This window comes from Rhynchophorus ferrugineus, unplaced genomic scaffold (genome assembly GCF_030347505.1).
Source record: "Rhynchophorus ferrugineus isolate W39M unplaced genomic scaffold, kcgeb_rfMv2 rfM10, whole genome shotgun sequence".
Taxonomy (NCBI): domain Eukaryota; kingdom Metazoa; phylum Arthropoda; class Insecta; order Coleoptera; family Curculionidae; genus Rhynchophorus; species Rhynchophorus ferrugineus.
The window spans coordinates 24,967,775-24,986,708 of NW_027472589.1; the positions used below are offsets into that span (position 1 = coordinate 24,967,775).

The following is an 18,934-nucleotide window of genomic DNA, read 5'->3' on the forward strand; positions in this document are numbered from 1 at the left end:
TGCTGGTTAAATTAAAGAAACTCCTCTCTCATCCACATTTTTAGCAAATAATTCAATTTAGTTTCATCCAATAAATCAAAGTTATCATTAGATAACAAGGCATTGCTATACGAATCAATAGTTAAGTCTATTTGCTCATATGACATCTAACTATGAGGTACTGCTAACAAGTCTAACTTAGTCATCATATAACGATTCCAAAACAAAGTGTTGTGTCCCTAATGAAGTGATAGAAAGCGATATTCCTCTAAAGACCATAAGGAATGTAATTCAAAATGTTTGGGTTTGGTACGTTACAAGATTGTTAGTGTACCCCAATGTGCTCGCTAATTAGCTAAATGAACTACGTGATAATGAAGCACGTAGACTAAAACGTTTTACGCTATCCTATCTGGTCATAGGACATATGTAGACTTTGGAATAGAATTTAGAATAAGGGTAACTACTTAAGATAATATTTTACACAGATCATTTAATGAAGTGATTTTCTATATGTCATGTATAATCAAAGATTAAATCATTAAAAAGAAATAAGTATGTCATGGATAAACTTGTAAATTTTACTGTAACAAAAAATTAATTATTACTTTAATAGTGCTATCTACATAAGTACTTAAAAAAGTGATTTTTTCCAATCAATTATAACAGGTCAATTGAAAAGTCCCCGACCTGACACATAGATGGCGCTACGAGAATTAAATCCGTATATATTTTAGTTAGCCCTAACCCCCAAAAGATGTGTGTATAAATTCGACAGCTGTCGGATCATTAGTTTGTGAATTATAGCATTTTGAGTGAAGCAACTTTTGTCATTGTGAAAAAATGGATGAGAAGGAATTTCGCATGTTGATGAAATATTGCTTTTTGAAAGGAAAAGGTACAGTTGAAGTAAAAAGTTTTCCGGACACTGCCCCAGGAAAATCAACCATCAAGGATTGGTATGCTAAGTTTAGACGTGATGAAATGAGCACCGAAGACGGTGAACGCAGTGGACGCCCAAAAGAGGTTGTTACCGACGGAAACATTGAAAACGGAAAATTGAAATTGAATAAAATAGTAGACGCTCTAAATATATCAATTGAACGTGTACATCATATCATTTACGAATATTTGGGTATGAGAAAGCTCTGTGCAAAGTGGGAGCCGCGCGAGCTCACTTTTGACCAAAAACAACGACGAGTTGATTATTCGGAGCAGTGTTTGAAGATGATCAAGAGTAATAAACCCGAGTTTTTGTGTCGATATGTGACAATGGATGAAACATAGCTCCATCATTTCACTCCGAAGTCCAATCGACAGTCATCCTAGTGGACTGCATACGATGAATTTGCTCCAAAGCGTCGGAAAACGCAACACACGGCTGGTAAGGTTATGGCGTTTGTATTCTGGGATGCGCATGGAATAATTTTCATTGACTACCATGAAAAAAGAAGGGTGACTATTACATAGCGTTATTGGGCCGTTTGAAGGACGAAATCGCCGAAAAACGGTCGCATTTGTTGAAAAAGAAAGTGCTGCTTCGCCAAGATAATGTGTTCACCATGACAATGTGTCGCAAGTCAGTGGAAACGATGGCAACAATACATAAACTGGGCTTCGAATTGCTTCCTCATCTACCGTATTCTCTAGATATGACCCCCCAGCAACTATTTCCTGTATTCAGATCTCAAAAGAATGCTCGCTGGGAAGAAATTTTCGTCGAATGAAGATGTGATCGCCGAAACTGAGGGCCTATTTTGAAGCAAAGGACAAATCGTACTACAAAAATGATATCGAAAAGTTGGAGGGTCGCTATAATCATCGTATCACCCTTAAAAGGAATTATCTTGAATTAAAAAAAAAATGCCAATAAAATTTGTTTTACTTTGGTAGGCCGGGGACTTTTCAATTGACCTGTTAGTATTCAATTTTGTGGTAATAAAAAGAAAGGTATATTAAATTTTTCTTTCAAAGGTTCAGTCGCTGAACGAAATACAATTTTTGACCATGCAGTGTTGCTGATCAGTATAGAGTTCTTATTATAACCTAAAATGTATTCAACATTAGATTTAAGAACAACCTATTACAAGAAAGAATCTTCCATGTCGTTGAAATAAGGTAAAACAAAGCAGTAACGTTATAAATAGTCAAAGCACACTAGCAGATATCAGCATAATTCTAATAATTATTTTATGAAATGCAATGTAAACATCTTTATGGATTCCGTAACCGTTGGACAATACATATATGTACTGAATACTTCAGTATAATATATTTAACATTAAGAATTAAACTGGTCTATGTTTTCAACTATATTGCTTTATGGAAATATGTAATAAAGAATAGACCAGTAGTCTTGTATAAGAGTAAGTTAAAAATTGTTTAGGTTGATCAAAATACTCCTATTCAGATAAACTACCTTTATTTTAGATGCATCAAAATGGACATTTTACTTATCCATCTAAATTAGACACTATGAATTCAAAGAAAATGTGACTGAACATTTTTGCACTTTTGGTGTGTAAACTGTTCCCAAATTTTTATGCAGCATTCAAAATAATAAAACATAATTAATATTTGTTAAAGATTCGAAATGAAAGTTAAGTAGGAAAAATAAAAACAACGATGCTGACAAAATACAAACAAAATAAAAACTGCTACAAATAGTAAAACAATAAATATACAGACATGTACATAAATTAAATAAATAAAATTGTGTATAGATAAGGGCTAACATAAAATGAAGCTGTGTATAATATTCGTTGTGCAAATCGAACAATTTAAACATATTTTGTGTCAAGAATTCTTTTCAATGAATTAAATGAGCGATATCTTCTCCAGAAAGTTAATAAGTTGCTGTATTTAGTTAAAATATGGGAGACAGGCAGTTCCTCAAAGTAGGCACATAGAGATCTTTCATTTCGATTCATGAGAAAGGAATAAGTAAATTCGTAATGCCCAATTAACAATATATTAAATTTTGTTTATGTGTATATCTTTTTTAAAGAGATAGCTGGAGAAAAGAGGTTTTTTAGGACGCGACAAATTTAGTTATCACGCTCCAACAGGTCTTATAATCTACTGTCTTTATAATATGAAATATTTATGATTAGTTGATCATTTGTTTCAGTATTTAACCAGTATTAGTATCCTTATGGTCGAGAATGCAGACGGGAATGATGTACTTTTGTCACTAGGTAGCCAGACTGTACAAATCATGGATTTGGAAAAGGTGTTACAAATGGATAATCCGATAATTTGAAGAGATACTGAGGCAAAATATAAGCTTTAAGGTCTCAAGAAATATCTCAGCAGAGATTATAGACAGACAGAGAAATAATGGCTCTAGTGAACTGCGGAACCTACACCTATAGCAGACTTAAAATCATCTCTACAGATGACTTCACAATTTGGGTATTCCAACAGGAACGTCTGAAATGCCAGGGAGAGCTTTCATTTTGCTTATTATAAGGTGCCAATGTCCAGTTTGTATTGACAATACCAGGAGAATGCAAGACAGCTCAGATGTGAAATATATTAAATCATGGATGTTAGGAGGAAATCAATTGTTTTGATATCTTAATAATGAAATACTTTCGTCTTCTGTTGACTCCTGTGTAATCTGTGCGCTTACGGGGCTAATTATTTCTTCAATATTTTATGTATGTTCTAACATCTCGATAGATATTTAGAGAACAAAAAGAGCACTGATATTAATAAAAAAAAATACTCAAAAAACAATATTTCCGTTTTCTGCGACCCACATAATGTAATAATAATAATTCACATCGTATTTGTCAGTCGTTTAACGAACGTTTGCAAAAATTGTTTAATATGTATGATGCGAAATACCATAATACAGAATATAAAGTATCTTCGATTGTGCTTAAAGGTTTTAGGTTTTTTCTAAAAAAAATCATATCAGTCTTAAATCAGCAGCTGCTGATATACGTGGTACATGTTTCAATTTTAAAAGAGCCACAAAAATCAAGGTCAAAACAAAGTTAAATATACGTACTTACAAGAAATTAATGACGAAAGGTTGATTAGTTAATCCCTGGTTGATGGTTGTAACCAGTATGAATCATATTTATACCAGAAAGGTTTTTAAGGGTATTAGTTGTGTAAAAGCCAGTTGAAGCACTTGATCATCGAATATAACGTTCGATTAGGAGGTTGGCAAGGGTTCATACGTCTCTTGACAATGGTCTACTTTTTTATTATTCCCGAATTTCAGTTGTATTTTTGGTTGGACTGATGTTACTAGTTTTTACTAGTGACTATTTCAGTCGACTACTTTCGATCGCTAATTTCAGTCCGACTGATTTTATTACTATTTACTATCGACTGTTTCAATCGTATACTTTCAGTTACTATTTTCGGTTCTACTAGTTTCACTATGATTTAAGTCTTTAAGTCTTTTGATTGTCAAAACGTCTTTCCTAAAATCTTGAAAACTAAATTTAGTACCGAAAGGTTCCAGAATCATCATAAAAATCTAGTTAGAATGAAAATAATAATTACACCAGGTAGTACAACTTTACAAATTAAGCAGTATTTGTAAATGCCACTTACTAGCCGTTTAGAAAACCCATTAGATTTTTAGCAAGCTCATAAATTGATATTACTTGAATTATATCAGTTACATTTAAAATATTCTGCTATACCCCCAATATATATCCCCTCGGAAGGAGTTCTTTCAAAATCTGCCCAAATCATTAACAACCGAAGAAATCATATCCCGGGAAAAAAGCTGAACAAGTGTTCAATAATAAATGAAACATTTATTTTATTTAAAAAGTCTCTTGTAGTTTTAATTTAATTTTAATTAATATTTAAGGTTATTGTGCATCTTCAGGTTTTAGGTTTTGTTTAAGTTCTACTTTATTATCTATATTTATTATAGTATGTTATTTAAAATAGCACAGTAAAACATTTGTGGGGTTATTATTCCATTCCTTTTTACAGATCCATAGAACATTAAAATATAAAAGTAATTCTACTTCTTTTAAAATGAAATTATTAATTCCACTGTAATAGTATTCAGTAATTCTTTCTATCTTTTTCTGCTTTAGTTAGTACATGAAAGAATATATACATTTCCGTCTCGCTTATACTACCGTTGGAAAAAATAAGAACATTTAAAATAAACTTCTCCAAGCAATTATCTCCGTCCTTTCCTCCCTCACAATTTATACAGGAAATAATTCGTACGTATTTGTCTGACATCCTGTCGATCTGTTTTGCGACTATCGACTGTTTCGACTAATTCCAGTCGATATTTCCCAACGTATATATATATATATATATATATATATATATATATATATATATATATATATATATATATATATATATATATATATATATATATAGTATTCGAAATTTCGTGTTAAATTTTCATTATTTTGCGGAAACTTCTGCTGATAATGTTTTATAATGTTGACTAGCACCAAAATATAGTTATGTGGCCAACGAAATCTGCACGATGACCGCAGGAGTCCCGTAAATAACTGGATGTACTAAATTAACCAAAATGTTAATGCCTTTAAATATAAAATAAGGATACTAAATAAGGGCAACGTGGAAGTAGACTATATATATATATAGAGCACCTAGATATATCAGGGTGTTCAATAAGTTTTGTCGTCTGACAAGGAAAACACGTAGTGGAGCAGAAATAAGACAACGCACAGGAAATCACAAAATTGAAGCAAATCAAACCACACGAACTTGTATGGTGTGTATATATATATATATATATATATATATATATATATATATATATATATATATATATATATATATATATATATATATATATATATTGTTTCAACATTAGTTTAGTATAATTTTAATTTGGAAAATGCATACTGACGTACGTATGCCGCAATCATCTTGCTTGTGTATCGATGCAAGGACAACAGTATCTACCGTAAGATGTAAAGAAAAATGCGAATAGCTGTAGAATTTGATGACAATGGTTTAAATTTGTGATTTTGATTAGGAGATAGGATATAGCCCAACGTAGACATTTTAATAACTTGCAGAAGGGCTATAAGTTGATTAATTACCAATTAGAAAATATATAAGTACATGGTTTGAAGTATGCCAATCCAAATCTCAAATGGTTTAGTACAATAGAACCATCGATCTGATTACTAGAATGTTCCAAGTACCCAGGCTATAGGAATTAGTTATTTTATGCATAGTTTCATCACAATAGATGACCCTGAATGACAATAAGAGTCGATGGAATGGTATGAATAGGTGAAAGGATTGGACAAGGAGTTATTAGCACCCATTTTTTGGGTTGCCAAATTAATTTTATACCTCAAACTAATAAAATATTAAACTGTGATTTTCACAATATTCTTTCAGATCACCCAGATGTAAAAACTGATTAGGAAATATTTGGTTGGCAAAAGAAAAACAGTTTTTTCATTGAAACGACGCACACTTTCAAACAGATTTATCATCAACTGATTTCAGTCTGTTATTATGTAAAAGATGATTTTCCTTAGTCGAAGAGGTTGATGCAGAATAACTGGAGCCCATCTCAGAAGGATTCCCTTCTGAAGGAAGGTCCTTCTTCCTTCCTGGAAGGCTAGGAAAATTATAGTCGAACGACAAAACTTATTGAAGACCTTGATATATTGTCTACTACTTGTTAATATTTCATTAATTTATCTTTGTTAATAATTTTAATTAATCTATAAGAACCTAAAATAAATTATATAACGTTTTGAAAAATTTTATATTTCGTCATAATACAGATATATATCTAATAGCATTTTAAATACCTATGCTCAATGTTTGTAATGAAGCTGTACTGCTATTACCTCTTTTTATTGCAATAATTTGCATATCTATTGATCGAAATGTTAGACACGTTTTAAAAACATTTGTGGTAGTATTGAAGATCTATGAGGATGACATTGGAGATTTTTAGTACCTTTGTTATGTTAGTTCGCTAGACTTGCTAGTACGTAAAATTGTATCCATGGAAAAGTGTATAGTTACGCCGATTTCTTATATCTATTTCGTTATCAGGAGAATATTTCAAAGCATAACAAGATACATCAAGTGTGTTGCACTAGCTTTACGCCTTCCCGGACCTGAAGGCGCGCCCATCGTGGGATTTATACCAAAACTTAGGGACAACAAGTGTAAGTTTATGTTGATTATTTTTTTTAATATTCATATTTGAATTAAAAAACCTAAAATTTTTGAAAAGTTACTATTTAAATCGTTTTAATTTGATTACAAATTATGGCTAAATCCTTAGTGAGACTAATTGATACTATTACTAAAGAAAAAAAACATATCATTTAAAACTATTAATAAATATAAAAAATACGTATACGTAAATAAAAAATAAAATAAATTTTTTAAAATCATTTGATTTCTTTTATGAAAGTGAACAAACGGATAAAATTGTTTTTCTTCTTCGTGTTGTATGCTCAAACAGTATTTAAATTTAAAGTAATGATTTTTATTAATGACTCAATATGCGGTTGCAATATATATTTGTTTTAGTTCAAAAGTAATGTTATAATATGCTAAATTGTTGTTTCTAACATCTTACAGATGTGTCACAAAATATTTTTTTGTTGTTTTAAAATAAAATTATAATTAAAATTAGTATTTTTAATATACTTCTTGTATAAATGGTTGCCTAATATAGACTATTTTTTATATTTTTTAATATAAACGGTTATTTATTTTATAGCTACTGCGAAGTCATCAAGTTAGGAGATATTTATACATTATATAATAATAATAAATATATACAAACGATAATTTATTAACAAAATGGTGGTAATAAAAAAAAAACGATAAATGGCAAAATAAACGAGCAAATAGTTGTTCAAGAAAATTTCTGTGTTTAATAGATGATGGCTATTAGGTTCGTAAGACAACCCATAAGGCATCTCAAACAATATTCTCTGATTGAAGCTTTGGGTATTTTTTTTTGGAAATCTTAACAAACCAATTATTTCCTTACATAAATTAAATTTCATAGAGATCTTTTTCAAATTATTTATAACCAAACAATAGTTTGTGTTTTCTTTTATAAATTAAAATATATTTCTTTATGTTAATATAAGAGTCAAGTATTTTAATCCTATAGACACGAGATCATTTTATTGATGTATGATGATTGATGCTTTTCTTTGCTTCTAACCATCTCAATTTGTATTGTATAGTGTATATTTTGGTTCAATCCATTTATTCGTGTATAATGAGATAATTAAGCTGCTGTTTTATTAATTGTAAAACTGTATATAAAGAATATTAGCAGATCATGGATAACGTTGCACCTGTATTCTGGATATTAACTATCCAAAATAGGAGGGATAAATAAGAGATAAAAAATATCATCATAGATTTATCATCTCTTATATGTCATTAAAAGTTTAATGTTTAACAAAAGTATGTTTGTCATTCTCAAGTCAACATTTGGTGACGAACTGATAAGAAATTGATTAAACACTTTTTTGCATTTCAATACTTTATCCTTAGGCAGTTTTAAATTATACATTTATTGGTGTTAGTCTTTTAATTGCTAAAGACGTTTCTACAGGAACCAGACTTACATGTATCTGGTGGCTTTCCTGGAAATAGTGGAATATCTCGTACCTTTGATCGTCATTAAAGTTTGAAGTATTTGGATTGCTTTTCCATTTGTTGGAGGCTGCTTCTTCATTTGTCGATTTGGAGATATTATTGGGGAAGTCCAAGTGGCTGGTCGAACAAAGAGTCCAAATCAAAGTCGTGTCTACCACAAAGACAACACTCAAATAAAAATGCAGACTAGTATTGAATATTAAGTGTTGAATGAAAAAGGTTCCTTTGAAGGTTGAAATATTGCTAATTAATTTTTCAATATTATTGCTATATTATTACAATACGAATATAATCCCCGTCTGATTATTGGCGATGTTAAACTAATAAATGCAGATAAATTCTGGGTTAATAGTAGGTGATCCGTTCCATCCTAGATAGCGTCCTTCCAGGAGTCCAATTGGATTAGTAAAAATCATCGGTACTATAATTTTATATCGACAGTCTAATCATGTTTTGTGATTTTGTCTAGATATAACTTCAAATGCAAGATCACAAGTGACGAGGAAATATAGATGAATGTACCATTAATGTTATGGTATTAACCAGATTAACAGTTCTATATATGAAGACAATCACATTTCGAAATATTGTCCAGTAGATATTTTAGCTGAAGTAAACGAAAACTTAAAAAAATACTCATGGATTTCCCTTGGTTACAGGAGAGATTCTAAAGCAGCTTCGACGTCAAGCAATAGAAAAACTTACATATTTAATTAATGCTTCTTTTGGGTTAAAACATATGCCTAAGATATGAAATAAAGTGATAATGATATCTAAAACAGGAAAACCACCAAATCGAGCCCCACTTTATAGAACTCCTTATTACTTAAACTTTTAAAATTAATTAAAGAAAACCGGATGGAACCTGTTATGGAAGTTAACAACCTAACTCCAGTTTATCAATTTGATTTCAAGGATTATCACTTGACTACAGAGAAAATTCACTGTTTTATAATTTTTCTTGATATGATACCACTTTTGCAAGGGTGCAGTATAATGGCTTTATGGTAAATTAATAATGTTATCTCAACAGCTGGCAGAATGATTACATTAAAGAGAGAATACCTACTCGGAATTAAAGATAGTACCTAAAATACTTAAAATTTTTTACCTTAAATGTTCTACCTAATATATTACACCAATGATATTTCAGAATTCTAATATAATAAAATAAGTCAGCGGTTACAGGAAATTTCGCAGTCACTGGCCAAGAAAACGCAGAACTGGCAAACATCATTAACTCCATTATGAGGCTGCAACATTTCCGGGCGTCTTGGAGACACGCACATAGAGCGGTTATTCCCAAGAAATGAGCAAAATAATCTCCATCTCACTACAAGCCCATCAGCCTTCTCAATTCCATTTCGAAGCTTGCCGAGAGGGCAATACTCTATGCTCTTAACCCTTTCGCAAATGGAAACAACATCACTCCTGACAAAAAATGCTGCTTTCGCGCTCACCATTCATCCGTCCATCAGGCTACCCGTCTGGTAACGTAGTAAGCTTAGAGTAGTCCTCCTAGACCTCACCAAAGCCACAAGGCTTGCCACCTATCGGATATATTTTTCCAGGCCAAGATCAAGAAAATACTTTCCAGTCAAAAACGAATCGACGATATCGAGGTTCTCCGCTGGCCCCAGCCTTATTTAACCTCTTAATTTCAGATCTGCCGAGAAAGGAGCACATTGACGTCGCGTTTTACGCTGACGACACTGCTTTCTTCACTGCCTCCAGGTTCGAGGTTACAATTCAAGAACGTTTACTGAAGCAGCTCGGTCAAGCGGTTAAGTGGTTCAAATTCTGATGGTTGCAAATCAACCCCTTGAATTCCCAGCCCAACATTTTCCATAAGAAGCGTTAAGCACTGCGCGTCATAACTTGATAGAAACCGCAACAATTCCATGGCTGGATAACGTCACGTACTCGTCTCCACTTTGACTGACGGTTTCATTGGCATTTCAAAATACCTAAAACAATCCAGAAAGGTTCAGGGATAGCAAACCTGCTATCTTCTCTGATCTGCCCTTGTAGCAGACTTCCCATCTCCTTCAAATGCTTATTTTACAGGTGTTAATTCGGTCCGTACTCCTTTACGGATCTAATGTCTACTTCAAGTTTGTTACACCCAACCAGGTGAAACGGCTTCAAGTTTTCGAAAATAAGCTCCTCAGGAGAATCTTAAACGCTTCATGGTTAATAATAACTTCAACAACTCAGCTAAAGTTCATCTGAAAACGCGCTTATTCGCGAGCTCTTTTCCATGCTAAAACTACTTCATCCCTCGCTGCAGCCATAACTTTTGCCCCCATATGACAATACGCAGTCGTCTGTTAACTCAAGTTCGCAAATCAATAATTATTTTCACTATTTGTTATTTCGCCGGGTCCTCGTGCCCAATAACGGCTGCCCGATCAGCGGGTGCCATATCCCCAAATTTAATGCAGTAGCAGTAACGATTCACAGGGCGTGAGGCGGTTTCGGTTTAGTGTATTGGTAGGTAAGCCCAGACGTAGTCCCACATCACCCGGTCCAACTTGTCACTCCAGGGCAAGTCTCCACGACCAGGTATGCGTCATGCATTTCACCGCCTGGTTTTAAAGCAGATCAATAAATAAAATAGTTCCTTCTACTGATAACACCCCCATTTTGGCTGTAGGTATAGGTGATGAAAAAGCAGCAATAAATTTGCAATTAAACAAAATTAACAGTCCGTTAATTTCAACTATTAAAATAAATTAACCTATTCGTGTTAGTAGTTTGTGCTTAGTATTACTCAAGTGCCATATATTGATACATCTATATATTTGGGATTGACATTGGACCTGAGGCTATATATGCTACAAAGTTCATGTGAAGAGGGAAGAAGAAAAGCTGTGGAAACGGAACATTCAGGCATGGAAATCTACACCATTATTCAGGCTATTAGAAAATTTAGTAAGGGTCATGAACAAGAACTTATTCATTTCCAGGAAAACCAACTTCTCGAAATCAGAGTGTAGTGCTTATATACTCGTCAACATTTTCCCTAAATAAGTTGCCAAAACCTAAGAGATTTGCTAAGAAAATGTTTAGTTTTTAGTTTTGAAGAAGCAATTTAATTTTGCACAATTTCAGCAATATGCTAATGAGATATTATTTAATAAGACATATATCGATAGACTACACCATCACAATCTAGAATTATACAGTTGTGCATATGCAAAGCTACCGCCAAATATACAACTATAATAAATTATATAAAAATATTATACACTAAAAAGTATGATAAAATTTAAAATATTAGGGAAACGGCTTCAAGTTTTCCAAAATAAGCTCCTCCGGAGACTCCTTAAACGCCCCATGGTTAGTCAGAAATAATCAAATTCATAAGGAAATTGACAGAAATCAAGTTCTTACGAAAACGCGCTTGTTCGCGAGACATGTTCCTTAACTTTTGCCCCCATACGACAGTATTCACCTTAGTAGTATATTATAAAATTATGTTAGGCCAAAATCAGAGTATAGTGCTAATATACTCGTCAATATATCCCTAAATAAGTTGCCAAAACCTAAGAGATTTGCCGAGAAAATGTTTAGTTTTTAGTTTTGAAGAAGCAATTTAATTTTGCACAATTTCGGCAATATGATAATGAGATATTATTTAGTAAGACATATATCGGTAGACTACACCATCACAATCTAGAATTATACAAAAGTATGATAACATTTAAAATATTAGGGATATTCAACTTCTCCTTTCCAATCACATCCAATCAATCAATTAAATGCAATCACAAAAACACCGTAACATTTTACATACCCATAAATTAATTAATGATAAAAACTAATGCTAATGTGGGCAACAATGTTTCTAATTATTTCGTTTGATGCCGTTTATACCCACATTTTCTACCTAAAACAAGTTCAAAAGAAGGCGAACAACTTTTAAATTAACAATTGATCTGATTGATCAATTAACAATCAAATTATATATTTTTAGATTATATATTGTGTATTTCAGTTTTAGAAGATCTGGGTACTAATGCATCCAACTATTTCGGCCCTATATTTCGAATATGGATATTGTTCATGCCTTTCGTTTTTATCTACGAACCGGAGGACCTAAAAGCGGTACTGGCACATGGAAGAACGTCAGAGAAAAGCTTCTTTTATAGGATCATGCATACGTTCATTGGCGACGGCTTGATTACCAGTAATGGTAAGATATGTGCACCAGATCGGTTTTCCTTAATAAACTGACTCTATTCAGGGGAGAAATGGAAACGTAATCGGAAATTCATCCAGCCTTACTTCCAAAACAACTTCCTACAAAACTATTACGAAATATTTTCCCGATGTTCTCTTAAGATAGTACAGAATGTAAACAACCGGCGTCAAGTCAAGGTAACGGAACTAATCAATGATTGTGTACTGGGTATTTTGCATGGTAAGTCGCTGATTGACAAGATTGCTGATTTTCATGTTCGCGATTTTCACAGATGCCATCTTAGGGGTTCCATCAGAAGAGATAAAGAACAGTCCATTTAGAAAGTAACTATGAAATTTATGTGAGATGTGTATGATATATGCTAAACTTTTTAGGGGTGAGCTGCTACTGCTAAAAAGGATATTGAAGCCATGGTTATTGCTTGATGGCGTGTTTAAATGTTCTGGAATGTCCAAGAGGGAGAAGAAGCAGCAGTCTGCATTGCATCAGTATGTGAAAAGGGTAAAAATACAAAATATGACAAATATCTTGTTTTTCACAAAGATATCGAATTTACAAAAATAATCAATTAAAATTTTATTCTAAGACACAAGGTGAACAAATGACTAGACGGTATTTCTAATTAAAACAAAATCAACATAAATATTATTTAAATGAGATGCAAAAAATATAAATTATTAATGAGAAAAATAGAGATTAAAATGTAGTACGGTAATTAAATTTTAGAAAATATGCCATAACCTTATGAAAAATACAAGGTATAACGTCAAGAAATTCAATTCAATTTCTTTTAGAAAACTGAATCAATTCGTACGACCATATATGTTAATATATATAGATTCGTATGAGATCATTTGGCGTTATTCAAAGTGATTTTTTATATACATTTCAAACAGTAATCGACGATATATAATAGGTAGGGCAAAAGTCCAGCTACCATTTTGTATGCGCGACATCTTGGTAATGTCGTCACATAAACAAAACTAAACGTCTTTAGCTCAGTTTCGCTTTAACCATTGTGTTTTGTAGACGTCCAAATTTTATTATGGATAAATATACGCTGCAAGAACGAGCAGAAATAGTGACAATAATTGTTGAAAATAATCGTTCCATTATTGCCACTTAGCGGAAATTGCGTCAAAAATATCCTAATCGTCCAGTGCCGCACAAGACCACATTTTATAGTTTACATGCAAATTTTCGACAGTACGGTACGACAGCAGACAGGCCTCGTTCTAGAAGACAACGGATGTCCCGTAACTCTAAATTAATATAACTCTCCGTCTAAATTAATAATAAGGGATGAAGCCCATTTTCTTCTCAGTGGCCACATCAATAGAACAGTCAGTTTTGGCAACATATAATCATCATCTAATTGATGAAACATCATTGCATCCACTAAAAACAACTGTATGGTGTGATATTCATTTTGAAAATATCATTGGTCCTTATGTTTTTGAAAATGACCAAGGTATTGCCGTTACTGTTACAGCCGAACGGTGCCTGAAATGGAAGAGTAAGGACTAGAGGACATATGATTTCAGCAAGATGGGACCACAGCACACACAGTTCATTCAACAATTCAATTATTGAATGACGTTTTTCCACGAAGACTAATTTCGCGAAGTCGCGATTTAGCATGGTCAGTCAGATCTCCGGATTTAACAGCACCAGACTTTTTCTTATGGGGCTTTTTTTAAATCAAAAGTTTATATGAATAAACCCCAAACGATTCAGTATTTTAAAGACAGTATTCGTCACGAAATTGAAGAAATTCAGCCTCAGATCTCGTAGGTCATGAAAAATGCCTTATAAAGAGCCAAAAGTTGCATAGCGAATCGCGGTTACCATTTAGCCTATATAATTATCTTTTTTTGGAGAAAGTTATCGGAAATCAAGATGGTAGCGAGACTTTTGCCCCTCATTGTATATGCCATAACTCGAAATTTACAGTGAAATTGTAAATTCCGAGATTTCTTGCCGAAATTCTAAATAAAACACTAAGCAATCGAGTAGGTCTGGCATAATATTAATTATTAAAAATTGCTAGGCATACTGTTTAGTAAAATCAAGATGCATAGCTGTGATGTATATACTCTGAATGAGAATCATATATAAAGTATAGCAAATCTTTAATGCAAAATAAAAATATGGGTTTAATTGTTACTTGAACTATAATTGAAAGTCTTGCCCAAAGATAACCATAACGAGTGGAACACCAATTAACCAAATCAAGTCAGTTGGGCTAAAAAAGATCAGCCTCCTGGGATAACTTATTGATAGATACTGTCCATCAGTACCACACATGTACCATCAGACCGTTCTTGGTCATTGACATCAAAATCACCACTTTTAAAGATTATACTTTCAGTAGCATTCAATTACGTCAATTACGTGACTTCGTTATGAATCCTTTAAAATTTAGTCCCCAGTTAATGATCAGGTAATCATGAATTTGATAATATCTTGCTTAAATCATGAGTTCTTAATGGCCACCATCTAACGAATTCACGTTTTTGGTGGATATTTGACATAATTACTTAAGAATTTGGAAAGAATAGAAATACTGCCCTGCAATATTCCTTGATGTCTCACAAGATTTTGACCGGGTATGACATTTGGGATTAATCTACAAAATGAGCAAATTGCTACTGCGAAATTACTATCGACTGGTGGAGTAACATCTCTTTGAAAGAAAATGTAGGGTCTCGCATGAAGCGGAATTTTCAACACTTAAACCTATTTTGGTTTCACAGGGTAGTGCCTTGGGACCACTCCTATATCTGTTGTGCACCGTTGTTAACAAAACAGTACTTTTGCATTTGCCGACGACACAGTTATTATGGCAAAAGATGTATCTTTATCTAAGAATATAGAGCAAGTACAAGTAGCGGTCAACAAGATCTACACATGGACAAGAAACTGGAAAATACAGCTTAATAGCTCCAAATCTGTCCATGTTAATTTTGCGTTGTGGCGAAATGTCAAAAACATAATTATATCACTTGACGGACGCGCGATTCTTCAAGCAGAAACAGCCAAACCTCGGAATATATCTCGATGGTAGGTAAAACTGGAAACATCATGTTAGACAAAATGCAGAGCAGATTAGACTCAAAGTCAAAAAACTGTACTGTTGAGTCGGAAGATACTCTCAACTTGACCTAACAACAGTGATTAGTTTATCATAATGTAAATTTGGATCTATCGGAGGCAAATATAGGGTTGCACTAGGACATCAAACCAACTAGTAAACCAACGCATCTAAAACAAAGTTCTATGATTAATTACCAATGGTTATCGTTACTTAACCCACGAAGAGCTGGACGATGACCTTGAAATCAAATGGATACACGAAGTGATCCAAGATTTTGTGCTAAAACATGAAATAAGTAAGCTAAAAATAAGTTTGCTACATCACAGCAACTTGGACAACATGCAAGAAATCAGAAGATTGAAGCAAACCACATGAACTTGTTTAGTATATAAGAGTATTTTTAACTTTAGCTTACTTAGATTAGTTTTAATTTAATTTGCGAAATACAGAGTGATGTATTGATCCCGTACTCCCTCTCCTTGTTTGTGTATTAATGCAAGTACAACAGAACAGTAGTAATAAATTAATTTGAAAACAAAGCATATCTAATGAAAGGTGTAATTAATTAAAAAAAATTAATTTCACGACACAATGTTTACAATGATATTCATCGTTATTAATATTATCATTAGTTGCTGGATCAACGGCTGGATGACCGAAAAGATAACCAAATCAATTGGAGTACCTGCCTCTTGGATTACTTCATTGATTTGATGGAAACAACTGATTTTACCCAGGAAGACCTTCTGAACGAATGTGTAACATTTATGCTGGCGGTAAGATTGTGCTCGTGGAACTACAGAAGCACTTAATAATGAAATAATTTCAGGGCCAGGACTCGGTAGGAGCAACGATAGCATTTTGTTTATATTACTTGGCAAGGAACCAGAGTATCCAGGAAAAGTTGTTCCAGGAGATCGATATAGTAACGCGGAGTAACGATTCAGGAAAGATTGACATGGATCAGGTGATGAGGATGCCTTACTTGGAGCAGTGTATCAAAGAGACCCTTCGGCTGGCGCCCAGTGTTCCTGTGATCTCCAGGGTATTGACAAAAGACGTGGCTTTAGGTAGGTATCATGACAAGGTGGTATTGCTGGATAATTATTTTTTTCTCTCTCAATGATTTTAGCTAACTATGTTCTACCAGCCGGTTTGAATATATTCATATCACCATTTATGACTCACAGATTGCCACACATCTTCCCGAATCCTGTAGTTTTTGATCCAGATCGGTTTTCCGAAGAAGGATTGAAGAACATTCCTCCATACGCTTTCATTCCTTTCAGTGCTGGTAGTAGAAACTGTATAGGTAAGTGCTAAAAAAGTTTCTTGGAATATTATTGAATTATAATTTTTTCCAGGGTATAAATTCGCTTATCTCGAAATAAAAAATATTATCGCGATGTTGGTAAAAAACTATCGCTTAAGGCTGATATCTGGTAAGGATAACTTATCGTTTAGTTACAGAGTCACCCTGAGAGCAAATTCAGGTGTAATGTTGGAGTTCGAACGTAGAGCTTAAGTATTCGGAATGTTTTATATAATGGTTTAAATTTTTCCAATAATACGGGTGTTCAATATGCGTATAGAGATGAATAAACTTTATGGAATTAGAAATATTTTCTTTCATTTGCCCATTTATTAATAAACGAATCCAACATTATTTACTTGTACTTGACTAACGTAATTTAGTTTAATTAAAAGTTATTTGAAACCAAATGAGACCCTCACTATTGAGGTTTCTCAACGTGAATTAAATAATTTGTTAAACAACTGTCGCAGAAAAGGCCAACAGTAACCACATACAATTTGTTTAAAAAACACGTAAAATATTTTAATTATGGTAAATAAAATGACCAATTCTCAGAAGACCCATGTAAACCAAATCACACGGACTCATATAATGTATGTGTCTTAACTTAAGTAAGTGTCTAATTCAATTTTAAGTTTGGAAATACATATTGATATATTAATCCCGTACTAGGTCTTCAGTTGGGTAAGCTTTTCTAGCTGGGTATGCAAAATGAAAACCTCCTACTTCCTATTTTCCTGAAAACAACAACCTTGCCCATAACCAGTAAGAAGCTTTTGCCCCATACTCACTTTCAACTGCTGAAATCGTACCTCATAGACAGACATTTTATTGTCAAACAGGGTGACGAATACACTGACATACACCCAATATATTTGGGTGTTCCGCAGAGCAGTGTTCTTGACCCATTGTTATATCTTATGTAGCTGACCTACCGACCTCAATAAACACTACTGTTGCAACATATGCTGACGATACAGTGGTTTTATCATCACACGAGGACTCAATATCAGCCACAAGAAATCTCCAACTTCATCTTAACAAAGTCGAATTGTGGTTGAAAATGTGGCGTATCAAAGCAAATGGGACAAACCTACCCATATGATATTCACCCTTTGTAGAAGAACATGTCCCTCAGTAAAATTGAATAATCATGAACTTGCTCATTTCACCACGTCTAAACTTAGCACACCAATACTTGATGGCTGATTTTCCTGGAGCACTGCCGGGAAACTCGGCATCAAGCCAAGTTTTTGCTTCAACTGTATTTTTTTCATTCAAAAAGCAATATTTTATCAACACGCGAAATTTCTTTTAATTCATTTTTTTCACATTATCAAAAGGTGTTTCACTCAAAATGCTATAATTCACAAACTAATGATCCGACAGCTGTCAAATTTATACACGCATCTTTTGAGGGTTAGCGCTAATAAAAAATATCTGGATTTAGTTCTAGTAGCCATCTGTGTGTCAGGTCGGGGACTTTTGACAATTGATCTGTTACGTACTGCAGAGTTACAATGATTAAGAACTAATTGAGAAAAGGTACTGTAAATCTCAACGGTATCCAGTTAGAGTAAGTGTTAGAGTTCAAGTACTTGGGAGATCAGTAATACAGAAGAAGAAAGTGTAACAATCCGTTATAAGAAGAATCGGCCAAGATGAAGAAACCTTTGCTTCTCTAAGATGGTGCCTGTGGAAGAGA

General features: G+C 33.2%; 1 protein-coding gene across 3 annotated transcripts; it reads left to right on the forward strand.

Moving 5' to 3' along the window:
• Positions 1–6,875: 6,875 nt before the first annotated feature.
• On the forward strand, positions 6,876–17,534 carry Cyp4aa1 (Probable cytochrome P450 4aa1). Of its 3 annotated transcripts, XM_076416218.1 has the most exons (10): positions 6,876–6,964; positions 7,033–7,148; positions 12,611–12,808; positions 12,860–13,036; positions 13,089–13,140; positions 13,192–13,318; positions 16,547–16,690; positions 16,744–16,984; positions 17,047–17,226; positions 17,279–17,534. In XM_076416218.1, exons 3-10 carry the CDS (start codon positions 12,679–12,681, stop codon positions 17,437–17,439), a joined length of 1,212 nt encoding a protein of 403 aa, XP_076272333.1. In that variant the 5' UTR covers positions 6,876–6,964; positions 7,033–7,148; positions 12,611–12,678; the 3' UTR covers positions 17,440–17,534. The 3 variants fall into 3 exon arrangements, with proteins under 3 accessions (XP_076272333.1, XP_076272332.1, XP_076272331.1); XM_076416217.1 differs by having other exon boundaries at positions 6,905–7,148; positions 12,611–12,802; XM_076416216.1 differs by having other exon boundaries at positions 6,906–7,148.
• The last annotated feature ends 1,400 nt before the right edge of the window (positions 17,535–18,934 follow it).

What these genes read in the sequence shown, in the direction of transcription:
- Cyp4aa1 (XM_076416216.1), top strand. Translation starts at nt 6,983, where the DNA reads ATGGAAAAGTGTATAGTTACGCCGATTTCTTATATCTATTTCGTTATC. An exon ending in CGGCTTGATTACCAGTAATG is followed by an intron (nt 12,809 to 12,859) that starts GTAAGATATGTG and finishes GACTCTATTCAG; the next exon opens with GGGAGAAATGGAAACGTAAT. An exon ending in TGGTAGTAGAAACTGTATAG is followed by an intron (nt 17,227 to 17,278) that starts GTAAGTGCTAAA and finishes AATTTTTTCCAG; the next exon opens with GGTATAAATTCGCTTATCTC.